The sequence below is a fragment of the Muscardinus avellanarius genome, assembly GCF_963383645.1.
Source record: "Muscardinus avellanarius genome assembly, chromosome: 20".
Taxonomy (NCBI): Eukaryota; Metazoa; Chordata; class Mammalia; order Rodentia; family Gliridae; genus Muscardinus; species Muscardinus avellanarius.
In genome coordinates this window covers 9,161,590-9,174,917 of record NC_137806.1, presented here as the reverse complement: position 1 = coordinate 9,174,917, position 13,328 = coordinate 9,161,590, and the positions used below count along the sequence as shown (strand labels likewise).

At 43.8% G+C, this 13,328-nt stretch overlaps 1 protein-coding gene across 1 annotated transcript in view; it reads right to left on the bottom strand.

Annotated features, from left to right (window-relative positions):
* Positions 1 to 13,328, bottom strand: part of KIF5B (kinesin family member 5B) — a gene marked incomplete at both ends in the record, with an annotated part of 52,305 nt that overhangs the window by 28,795 nt on the left and 10,182 nt on the right. The window contains 2 exons of the mRNA XM_080717191.1: positions 542 to 615; positions 12,668 to 12,755. Coding sequence (XP_080573317.1) covers positions 542 to 615; positions 12,668 to 12,755 — 162 coding nt within the window. The remainder of the gene's footprint in view (positions 1 to 541; positions 616 to 12,667; positions 12,756 to 13,328) is intronic.

Genomic DNA, 13,328 nt, shown 5'->3' with positions numbered 1-13,328 from the left:
TAGCTGAGGCTGGCCGGGAGCCTGTGATCCTCCTGCCTCAGCCTCCCAAATACTAGGATTTAAGCGTGCACCACCACGCCTAGCTAAGGCACTGCCCCCTATCAGTAGCAGAGGTTCACAGGCTGTTTTCTGAAAGCAAAGTTAGAAGAGGCCACATCTATTATTAATAGGCACAATGATAATTGTGGAGACATTCTTATCAGGGAAGTACAACAGAAATTTTGAGAGGGTCCAAGGAGTGGCTGAAAAGAAACCTCTCTGAATATAGTCAACACATACAAATCCAAACTTTTCCATGTAATAGGGCTTCCTGCTGAATTCCAAAATGTTCATTATTTTGTAGTTACACTGACTAATACAACAAAACTATATATAATCTCCGAAAGATTAGTCCTTACTAGTCAAACTCAGGAACTAATCAAATCCCAACAACGATGGCACTTGTATGTTGTTTCTACGAGGAAGAGCAACGAAGAACAAAGAGATTCAAGCCCAAACAGCCCCACAAGCACCTGACCCCGTCTCCTCGGCAACCTCATACCTCCATTGTGTGTGTCTTCCCGGAGGATGTTTGTCCGTATGCAAATATTGTTCCATTGTAGCCCTCAAGTACATCTAGGAGAAAATGAGAAATTTTATACTTCGGTAACATTTTTAAGATTCACAGCTAATTACTTACGATTGTTCTAGGAAAATGTCACATTTATATCACTTTAAAAAAATTCTCTCAGAACACACCTGTTCCTAATTTATACATATTCAATTCTGCATATATTGCTCGTGGGAAGAATGATAAAAAAGATTTAGATTTTCTTTACATTAATGTGAAAGAATCCATCCCAAGTCAAAGTTTATCACAAAAAGGATTTATAAAAGCCAGGCATGGTGCATTCTTACAATCCCAGTAATTGGAAGGCGGAGACAGGAAGACTGAAAGTTCAAAGCCAGCCTCTGTATCCTACAGAGGCTCTCAGCAACTTCGTGACACTGTTCCCAAATAAAAAGTAAAATAAAATAGGTCTGGAGGTGTAACCCAGAGGTAGAATGTCCCTGGGTTCCATCCACAGTAACACACACACACACAATTTATAAAGACGCTGAAGAAAAAAAAATGGGCCTAGATGACTTTCTGTGGCCAATTAATCAACAAAAGTTAATTTCTTTGTTTATAGCCAATCTTCAATGCACATCTCAAAGGTTGTTACATTTGTATTTAAAATCTTTGTGACCTAAAAGAAAAATATCTTCTGCCTATTTACATAAAGACGTGAATCAGTGTGTGCGTGTGCATAGGGAGCGCTGAACATTGAATCCAGGGCAGTTGTACCTTTGCCCTATATGCTCAACCCTTTTTATTTTGAAATAGGAGGGTCCCATTTCAGAGGCTGGCCTCAAACCTGCAATCCTCCTGTCTTAACCTCCCAGGTCCTGGGATTACAGTTGTGCACCACCACACCTGACTGATATAAACTTGTTTTTAGAAACAAGATTGATAGTTATAAATCCATACTTTCCTCTGTATCCCAACCACAAAGCACAACATACTCAGAGCTACATCAAAATCGACTATTCAACTACCAGAATGTTCTTAGGAGCTGAGCGCGGTGGCGCATACTCGTAATCCCAGCATTCGGGAGGCTGAGACAGGAGGATCGCAGTTTGTGGACAGCCTCAGCTACTTAGTGAGGCCTTCTGCGACTTACTGAGACCCTGTTTCAAAATAAAAAATAAAAAAATAAGGTTCGGGGTGTAGCTCAGAGATAGAATGCCCCTGGATTCCATCCCTAGTAACACACACACACACACACACACACACACACACACACACACACACCCTAGTACCCCCCCCCCACACACACACAGAGGAATATTTAGGAAATTACAAAAAATATCTTTTTCTAGCTCTTGGCATATACAAGATCTGCCATTAACGTGTACGTCCATTCCTCTCTTAGGTCAAAGGGGGATGAAAGGAGGTATGTTAATGAACAAAAAGGTGACCTTTTGATTTCTGGTTTCCAGGAATTTTGTATTTTTGTTTTTGGTGACAAGAAAGGCATCAGGAAGTATCTTCTCTTTTGGAGGAAGCCAAAGAAAAGCCTCTGCTGGAAGCGACAGACAGTAACGGGAAAGTGCAGCAGCACAAAAGCCAATCCTTACTGTTAATATTTAAAAGAGGGCTGGGCATGGTACGCACATGTCTAATCCCAGTCCTTGGGAGGCTGAGAAAGGAGGAGCACGGTTTTGAGGACAGCTTCAACAACATAATGAGGCCCTGCACAAGTTAGTGAGAACATTTCAAAATGAAAAATAAAACAGGACTGGGGGTATAGCTCAGTGGTAGAATGCCCCTGGGTTTAACCCCCAGGTAACGCACACACACAAAAAAAAATCCCAACATTTGGTACATCTAACTAGATAACAGATTTCCTACAGACATGTCCCATCGACCTAAATATAGAACTTAAATCAAGCAACATACTTAAGGTAACTTTGAAATAAACACCCTTTTTCTTTTGAGAAAAGTAATAGGTGACTGAGTAGAGCATTTGAAAATAGTGTAAACTACTATAAAAGTTTTACCTTTGCTAATGTTCAACTGGACCAAATATTACTGATATGTAATATAAGCGCACTCCTGAAAGTATTTTCTTGAATGGGCTGTCATTTTATTTCAAGGACTATTCTATCCTGCCGATGATGAAGGTTTGAAACATTAGCCTGGTAAATGGACAACAGGACAGCCGTCATGCCACCTGGCAAAACCGAGCGCTGCTGCTTGTGGCTATTCGTCGACAAGGTAGGTACGACCCGTGTTTCTGAACTTCGGTGTTTCACACTTATTTTCGTAATAATGTATTCTCATTATAAAATGTTTAGGAGACACAAGTCACTGTAGAAGTGAAGCATGGTAACGGTGCCAGCCCCTGGAGGAGGCAGCAGTGGGCATGCCTCCCTCCAGCGCGGGCTGCAGGGATCCCAACACAGTGGGAAAGCAAAGGGCGTTGTCTCTGCTCACTAGAGAAACTGATGCATGAGTCGCCGATGCATGGGCTATTCATAAACTCGTGAACAAAGACCTCGTCAATCTGTTGGACTTCAAGAGACACACCTGCGCAGCATACCTAAATGATGCTCTGAGAAGCCGCGGGGAGGGCGGAAGTGTAGTAATACTCCCGCACCTCCTACGGTCCAGGACGGCCTCACGGTGGACACGCAGAGCCACTTTCCAGATGGCAAGGACAGGAGCCATGTCAAAGCAGGCCACGTTGCGCAAACCCACTATGTCATCAAAATATGACGCGGCCCTTTGTCTGCAGTTCCTTCACACCAAAATTAATTGAACAGGGCATGAAACCCACTTCTTTTTTATTTTGGTACTGGGAGTTGAACCCAGGGGCATTCTACCACTGAGCTACACTCCAGTCCTATTTTACTCTTTATTTTGGAACAGAGTCTCACTAAGTCGCTGAGACTGTCTGCAAATCTGCAATCCTCCTGTCTCAGCCTCCCAAGTTCTGGGATTACAAACTTGTGTCATCATGCCTGGCTTAAAAACACTTCTTTATACATTGTGTATGAAAAGATATCAAATTAACTAATGTCCTATTTGTAGGTTGGCTTATACTATATTGTCTCAACTTCCCATTATAAGACAATCTGTATTTTCACTCTTAATAATAGTAAAGGGTATGTAAGTTCCAGATTCTGATTTCTAACCTATTTTAATGTATCTGTGTCGATTCTGTTGAAACATTAATAGAAGTGAAAATTTGGAGCTCATAGGTTGAATCCCTGAGAAGATGTTAAGAAGGAAAGCAAAATCATTTCCTGATCACATTTACCACGGATTGGATTCAACACCTTTGTCAGCAATTCTGAAGAAATATTCTGGGAAAAGCCCACTTCCCCCGTTCCAACCACATGTATAACCACTGTACGTCAACGCCACACTCCCTAGGTAAGACAGTTTAATCACATAAAAGCTAACCATAAATTTTTTTCATTACATCATTAAAAGGTACTGATTTTTTTTGTGTGTGTGTGTGTGTGGTACTAGAATTGTACGGAGGGGCATTCCACCTCCTAGCAACACCCCTAGACCTTTTAAAATTTTTTGTCTGTTTTGAAACAATGTCTCCCTAGGTTGTTGAGAATTTCACTAAGATGCTGACTAGTCAAGAATCTAAGTCCCTCTTCTCAGCCTCCCAAGTATAGGGATACAGGTGCACCATCACACCTAGCTAAAAGGCGCTTTCATAGTAAGACCATGACAGGAATGAAGTACATATGTGTTACTCAGTATGTATATGTACATGAAACTATACAGTATTCCAGGACTTCTAAGACAATGAATGCAAGCATGTGCAGATTTGAGAGTTCAAGCACAGCTTCACTGACTAGAGACTGTAGACTACTCACCACTAAATATTTACTGACTAACCACTATGATCCCGGCTCTGCTTGTGTTGAATATTTTTTATCTGAAGTTGGTGGAATACATGAATGTGGAACTATTGGATATGAGAGCTAACTGGAAACACTTTTTTCTAATTCCCAATGTATTCCTGACTTTGCTTCCCATAGTGATTTTACTCCAAACATTACAAAAAAATTAAAATGTGCAGAAAAGTTGAATACATTTTACAATGAACATTTCCATAACCACCAAGATCCCACCACTGTTTATAACTGAACTATCTGTATTAATCATGTATTTATCCATCTCTCTTTTTCTGAGTTATTAACCTAGGGGCATTCTACCTCCGAGCTTCACCCCCAGACCTATTGTGTTTTTTATTCTTTATTTTGAAACAGGGTCTGAGTTGCAGAGGGCCTCACTAAGTAGCTCAGGCGGTCTGTGAACCGTGATCCTGTCTCAGCTTCCCAAATGCTGGGATTATAAGCATGGGCCACTACGCCCAGCTAGCTCCCACCTTTGTATTTTGACAACAATGTCTCACTAAATTGCTGAGGCTGATCTCAAACTCCAATCCTGTCTAAACCCAGATACTGGGATTACAGGCATGTACCACTACACCAGGCTTCCTCTATCTTAGCATTATTTTGTGGTGCTAGGGGTTGAAACGCGCAATTCTACCTCTGAGATACACTTCATCTGGAAACAAGGTCTCTCAAAGTTGATGAAGCTGGCCTCACATCTATAATTCTCCTTTCTCAGCCTCCCAAATACTGGGATTAGAGTGGGTCAACAAACCTGGCTCTTTAAAAAAATGTATTCCAAAGTAAATTACAGGCATCAGTACACTTCAGTATACTTCCACTTAAATTTTACATTTTTCCTCAAAGCTAAAATTTACATATAATAAAAAGCAATTATCTTAAATTTGTATCTTTTGAAAATCCCAGAGCAAAATCTGTAATGAGATAAAATGAGGCTTTTTTTTTTTTTTTTTTTTGGCTGTACTAGGGATGGAACCCAGGGGCATTCTACCTCTGAGCTACACCCCCAGCCCAATTTTTTATTTTGAAACAGGGTCTCACTAAGCTGTAGAAGGCCTCACTAAGTAGCTGAGGTTGAGGGTGAACAAAGCGAGGCACCTTTTGAGCTGCCCTTGTTACTTCTCCAGCTCAGTCGTGAGTGGCGCCTCGCCCTACTCTTTGGGTTGGTGAGATGGTGAACGCTAACAATTCCATATGGCCCAACCAGTCCGCACCTTGCGCTCCTCGGTGGGCGTGCCTGGAGTGCAGGGGCCACTGCCTGAAGGCACAGGCATGCTTCCTGCCTTGTGCATCCTCAAGTCTACAGGCTTTACTTCCTCATCTAGCCAAAGCCAAATAAGCAAATGCAAAGTCTCATCCTACATGTTCTTAAGGTACCAGCATTGAACCACTATACTCGGAACTAATGAGTGATCTATTTCTCCCTGGACAAGTTCCTCGAGGCCAGGAGCAGCACAGTGCCTAGCATTCAGAAGGAATTCAAGTCATTGTTGAGTGACTATTACCATCACAAACACACAGCATCTTTCTAAAGCCTCCCTCTCTTTAAATAGACTTTTTAGAGCCGGGCAGGTGTGGTGACGCACTCCTCATGCTTGGGAGGCGGAGACAGAAGGATCGCGCAGGTTCGAAGCGAAACCCTGTTTCCAAATAAAAAATTATAAAATAGGTCTGGGAGTGTAGCCCAGAGGTAGAAGGGTTTCCAGAAACCCCAGTACCACCAATAAATAAATAAATAAACAAACAAACAAACTAACTTTTTATTTTTTTCTGCAGTACTGGAAATGGAACCCAGGGGTGTTCTACCTTTGAGTTACACCCCCAGCCCTATTTTTATTTATTATTTTAATTCTGACACAGGTTCTCACTGAGTTGCAAAGGACCTCACTAAGTAGTAGATGAGGCTGGGCCTGAACCCACGATCCTCCTGTCTCAGCCTCCCAAGTGTTGGGATTATAAGCGTGTGCCACCATACCCAGCTTCTATTTTTGTATAAAAAATAAAAAAGGCTGAAGCTGTAGCTCAGAGGTAGGATGCCCCTGGGTTCAATTGCTAGTACCACAAAGACAAAAGAATACAAGTATGTAAAAAATTGTTCAAAAGGAACAATTCTCTGACGAATCTACAAAACCAGAAAGGTTAGAAGAGCATCCACAGAGTGTCAGGCTGCACACCGGGAGGGAACCTGGGAGCCCAGGCACCTGCACAGCTCCCGTGCCTGCGTCCAGGTTAGAAGAGCATTCTTTCACAGAGTGTCAGGCTGCACACCGGGGGGAACCTGGGAGCCCAGGCACCTGCACAGCTCCCGTCCCTGCGTCGGGTGGAGTCACGACATTCCGGGGGGGGGCCCGCCTCTGAATCATCTCAGAAGAAATGCGGCTGGACTGTCACCGTGCTGAGCTGCACGCCAACAGTTTCTGGCCACAGCCTTCTACCCAATCTCTTTACCAGTGATGGTCCCAGATGCCACGCATTTGACCGAGTCCCTGTCCTACTTCTGGAGGCACTGACCGCCTACCTCCATACCCTCCCCCTAAACCACGATCACTGGGAGCCCTGTGACCCCGCGCCTCGTCCAGGACCAGTGCTACTAGCTACTCCACAGGCTCCTCCAAGAAGCGAAGAGCAACTGGGCAAGAAGGGTCATGACAGCGCTGGCGTATAAAAGGAGAGGGATGGTGTCAGAAACCTAACACTGTGTAAATTTGTAGAGTGGAAAGACTCTGAAGCCAGGCAGAGTGGTGCACACCTATGACCCCAGTGCTTGAGAGCCTAAGACAGCAGGATCGCAGGTAAAGGCCAGTGAGCAGAAAATTTGTGAGGTACTATTTCAAAATAAAAAATGGGCCAGGCATGGTGGCACATGCTTGTAATCCCAGTACGTGGGAGGCTGAGACAGGAGGTTCAAGGCCAGCCACAGCAACCTCATGAGGCCCTCTGCAACTTAATGAGACCCTGTTTCAAAATAAAAAATAAAAATAAAATAGGGCTGAAGTATAGCTCAGAGATAGAATGTCTTAGGGTTCAATCCCTAGTACCACAACAAACAAACAAAATAAAGTAAAATAAAATAAAATAGGGCTAGTGTATCTCAGAGGCAGAATGCCCTTGGGTTCAACCCCCCAAACCACCCTCCCCACAGTAGCTTATCAAAAGTCTCAAAGCCAGAAAGTGACAAAACCCAGACTCCAGCGAAGTCTGCCCAAGTCCAAAGTCCATGCTCTTAATAGCAAAGCAAAGGGAGGGAACAGTTTACCCGAGCCCACCTGCAACCGTTAACAGTACCGTGGGAAGGACTGGTGAGAGAGGGGCTGACATTCTGAGAAAAGCAGGCAAGGTTCAGGAAACAAATTATGCCACCTTAGAACTGCAAACTAATAAAAAGAAGAGCGAGATAGGCACATGCACCATAGACATCAGGAAAAAGATTTTAGAGCTCTGAGAATGGTGTGTAAGAGCTCATTGTTAAAAGTCTCGATAACTAAGTGTGTAAAAAAGATAAAAATCACTAGAATAATATGAGAAAGAGCAAATTTTAAAAAAGGAAAACAAAATAAGCTAATGCCCTAAATACAGCTTTTTAAAACATATTTTTTGGGAAAGAGAGCAGTAAATAAATATAATCACATGGCTTGGGAGAGATGCTAAAATGCTAACTGATATCTGTACTGGTATTGGGAAGAGGGTTTAAAATGTATTAATGTGTCAATACTGGGAAAAATGTCCAATCTTGAAATATATCTTCTTTACTAAGAAAGCCAGGGTTAGCTAACATGTCCTTGCATTCCTAAGAACAATTTAACACATTTTGGGGGAGAAGACGAAAGGTAAAAGCCTGTGTCTGGAGACAGAGGTGCCTCCCCCTCAGGCCATAAATCTGGGCCTGTGTTTGGAGACAGAGATGTCTCCCCCTTTAGGCCATAAATTCGGCTGGAGAGATAACAGAAGCAGAGCCAGGGTTGGAGATAAGGGGTAACATGATCTCCAAAAATCAGAGGGACCTGCTGGACTTAGACAGGATAAAAACTTAGTAAACTGGAGTTCTTTGGCATTTTCATTCGAATTGCCCCCCTGTGCCCCTCTGCGGCACAGGGCTGTAACTATCTCTATATTTCTATCTTTTTAATAAACTTCTTTAAATCTTCAGCAGCTGTCCAAGCGATGAATACTTATTCTTAGCTTAGGACAAGAATCCATGGTTCTTCTGTTTGTCTGTCTGTGTGGTGGTGGTGGTGGGGTTACTTTTCCACACACACTCCCTCCCCCCCCAACATCTCCCACAACAATATCGACACAAGGGCATCCCTAGCCAGGCACGCCCAGTACCTGTAGGCTGAGACAGGAGGATCACAGGTTTGAGGGTAGCCTCAGCAAGTAGTGGGACTCTCATCAACCAAGAACTTGTTTCCAAATAAAAATAATATAGGGCTGGGAGGTAGCTTGGAGGCAGACTGCCTCTGGGTTCAATTCCCAGTACCTCAAAAAAATATAAAAGGGGCAGGAGGTGTAGGTAGGTTGGAGGTAAACACCACTGGTTCAATCCCCAGTATAAGAAGAACAGGTATATTCCTATTTTATTGCTATCTTCAACAAACATAATCCTTAGAACAGAATAAACACTGTCAAGAGAGAACACAAGGTAAACGGCAAGGTCTTATGAGGAGAGGTTGACAGAAAAAAGTTTTAAGTGAGTGCAAGTTTCCCAGTTACAAAGAGAATTACATTCCAGGGATAAGACTCTCCCAAGCCAGGTGGATACGTTTTCAAAGTCAGAGAAAGCTGGGCGTGGTGGCACATGTCTGTAAATCAGTATTTGGGAAGCTGTGACAGGAGGATTCGGATTTGAGGACTGCCTCAACAAGTAGTCAGACTCTCAGCACCCCAGCAAGACTCTGTTTCAAAATAAAAATAGGGCCGGGAGTGCAGCTCAGAGGTAGAATGTCCCTGGTTCAAACCCTAGCACCCCCCCCCAAAAGTCCATGAGAAGAAAGGTAACAGTATATGAATAACTTGTAATTATTACATTCACTTTCAAAAGAGAGAAATGGGAATTATGCCAACTACAGACAAATATACCAAAATTTCCTTAACACACACACACACACATGCGCGCGCGCGCACATACACACACACAAACGGTTGAACTAACTTCATTTTCTATTTGACTAGGGCCATTCAACTGGCATTTCAGGGAAATACCAGTCATGTACTATAATTCATAAAGATCCAAGTTTTTTTAATCATATTCTGGTGGAATGTTAACAAAAAACTAGACAACTGTTTTATAAGTAAGAGACCCTCAAGCTGGATGAATACCCAGTATGATCTAAGTGATAATCAACATTATTCAGAGGTGTGTGTGTGTATTACCCAGGGGCATTCTACCTCTAAGTTATGCCCCCAGACGTATTTTAATTTTTATTTTGAAACAGGATCTAAGTTACTGAGGCTGGCCTCAAGTCCGTCTCAACCTCCCAGATACTAGGTATGTGCCACCATGCCTATTCAGTGTTTTGTTGTTTTTTTTGTGTGTGGTACTGGGGATGGAGCCCAAGGGCATTCTACCTCTGAGCTATACCCCCAGCACATCTTATTTTTTATTCTTTATTTTGAAACAGGAAGGTCTAAGCTGCAGAGGGCCTCACTAAATAGCTAAGGCTGTCTGACTGAGAACCTGCAATCCTCCTGACTCAGCTTCCCAAGTACTGGGATTAGTAATGTGTGCTACCACACCTGGCTGCCGATTCAGTTTTTATTAAGAATGGGCTAAGAACCATGATTCATTAAGCATTTTATAAATGATTTAGAATAATACTTTTCAAACTTTAATGTCCTTGATACCATTATAGACTTAAAAAATATGCTCACAGTGAACTTAGTAGGTTCCCAGTAAGACAACTGTGAAAAGAAAACTAAAATATGAGTTAAAAGGAACGAAACAGAACCTGTAATTGAAAGGCCTGCGCTCCAGTGCCAAGTAAGCAAGGGCGTTAAACATGGCTGCAATGCGGTGGAAAAGAATCTGTACATTTAAGTTGCCTATGAGAGCGGGCGTGGTGGTGACAACTGTCATCCCAGTACTTGGGAGGCTGAGACATGTGGACCACAGGTTTGAGGCAAGCCTCAGCAAGCAGTGAGACTCTCATCAGCACAGATTCTGTTTCCAAATAAAAACAAAACAGGGCTGGGAAGCCGGGCATGGTGCACACTTTTAATCTCTGCATTTGGGAGGCTGAGACAGGAGGAGCAAGGTTCATGGACAGCCCCAGCTACTTAGTGAGGCCCTTGGCAACTTAGTGACACCCTGTTTCAAAATAAAGAATAAAAAATAGGGCTGGGGGTGTAGCTCAGAGGTAGAACAACCCTGGGTTCTATCCCCAGTACTGCAGAAAGGGCTGGGGGTGTAGCTCAGAGGCTCCAGGGCTCAATCCCCCGTCCCACACACAAATAAATAAATTAGCTAATTAAACAAATTGCACAGGAGTCCATCCATCCATCAATCATTTATTTAATTATGGTGGTACCTGAAGAACATAGGGCATCACACCTCACAGGCTCAGAAAAAAGCTAGTTACAAAGCTAGTGTAAGCCGGCTTGTGCAGTGGTGCATGCTTGTAATCCCAGCATTGGGAGGTGGAGATTGGAGGATCAGGGTTCAAGGACAGCCTCAGCTACTTAAGGAGGAATTTCACAACTCAGTAACACCCTGTTTCAAAAAAAAAAGATTGAGAAATAGGGCTGGGGGTGTAGCTCAGAGGTATATAATGCCCCTGGGTTCCATTCCCAGTACACACACAAAAAAGGTAGTGTAATCTTTAGCTGTACTAGACACAAAGGTATGTCACAGTCAAAGGGTGCCACACTTATATTGTAGGCCAGATATGTGTGGAAGCGGGTTTGATGCTTCTGCGGTGGCTGACCTACCCCTCCCCTTGCTGCCAGTCACGCCCTCAGTGATGGGGATTCCACCCTCCCCAGTCCGGCTCAGCAGCTGGAGAGAAGATCAGCTGGAAAGAAGATCGGGACAGCACCCTGGCCCCCCAGATCCCTAACCTGATGCTCTCTGTGATCTTGTGAAATCCATGCTGAGATCCCAACCTTTTCACTACTAACTGCACTTCCTCCACAATCTCAACTTTAAATACTCACCAAAAATCCCAAACCACCTTCTAGTCCTTCTCATGCCCACTCCAACCACGCTGGCCCTCCATAGCAAGATGAGCCGCCAGCCTCACCACATGCCCAGCTGCCCGCAGCCTGAGCCCCCACATTCGCTCCCCTGCCAGCTGCTCCTGGCCCGGCACTCCCCCTTCCCCCCTTGTGCCTGCTGGCAGAGCCCCAGGTGGAGCCGCCTTCACTGGCAGCTGCCTGGCTCGCTGCCTGGCTGCTGTGTCCGGTCCTGCCTCCCCAGATGCTCCGCCCTTCCTCAGTGAGGCTCCTATCACAGTGTGCGGAACCAATACCAAAGAATGTCTCCACTTTCCTTCCTATCAATAGGCCTGCTTCTAGCCAGAAACTCTACTGACTGCCAACAAGTATGCTGGAAAGGAGGAACAATGGGACAGAAACAAGATGAACTGCCATTTTCTACTCTTTCTAGAAATGTGTCTAGCCATGCGTTTTCATTCCCATGCTGACCTATTTCTAGAAGGGCTACCTTGGAATCTCTTCTGGGAACATGTGATAGAAACAGTAACTTAGTAGCTGCAGTTAGTCATTTCATTCTTCATTTTGATTCTGTGGTACTGGGGATGGAGCCAAGGGGCATTCTACCTCTGAGCTCTATCCCCAGCCCTACTCTTTATTCTTTATTTTAAAACAGGGTCTAAATAAGTTGCGGAGGGCTTCACTAAATAGGTGCAATCCTCCTGTCTCAGCCTGAGTACTGGGATTACAAGCATGCCACCATGCCTGGCTCCTTTTTACTTTTTGGAACAGGCTCTCACTAGTTTGCTGAAAGTCTCCCTAAGTTGCAAAGGCTGGTCTTGAACCTGCGATCCTCCTGTCTCAGCTTCCCAAGTACTGGGATTATTAGGCATGCATCCCCATACCTGGCTTCATTTTATTATTGGAATACTTTCTTCTGAAATCAACTTAGAAGGGGCATTCTAATGAAAAGCAAACGTTGAGTAAGTGGGAAAGATCACAACCAAATTTCACTTGCTGCTAGGACAGAAGCTGAGAGTGCAAGCCACACACTCACCTTTAACAATCTTCTTTGCACAGTCGTTGTACACTTGCTCTTGAGACGTGCTTGACTGGAACACCCGATCGAATGCATAAGGCTTGGACTGGAAAACAACCACAGATGTAAAGATGAGCACCCTTAAAGATGACCTCATATATTTGACTTTCCAAATAGCACACCTAAGCCAGGCAGGGTGGCGCATGCCTGTAATCCCAGTACTTGGGAGGCCGACAGGAGGATCGTAGGTTCACGGACAGCTCAACTGCTTAGTGAGGTCCTCAGCCACTTAGTGAGACCCTGTTTCAAAATAAAGAATAAAAAGCAGGACTGGGAGTATATCTCAGAGGTAGAATGCCCCTGGGTTCCAACCCCAGTATTGAAAAAAAAAAAAAAAATCCACCCCCAGTATTGAAAAAAAAAAAAAAGAAGCACACCTAGCACGTACCATTTTACAGGCTCTGCCACTCTGGCAAGTATTAAGACTATTTCCAGTACTAATACCATTTAGCAGATAAGGAAACTAGAACTATGAAAGGCACAAAAGTTGTGAATGACAAAATTAGATTAAAATTCAAGCACTCTTACACTGACTTTGCTAGTGGCAGAATTACACTAAAATTCAGGCTTCCTTCTTCCCACTGCCCATGCAGCTCTCAGCTTACTACAATAGCCTTTC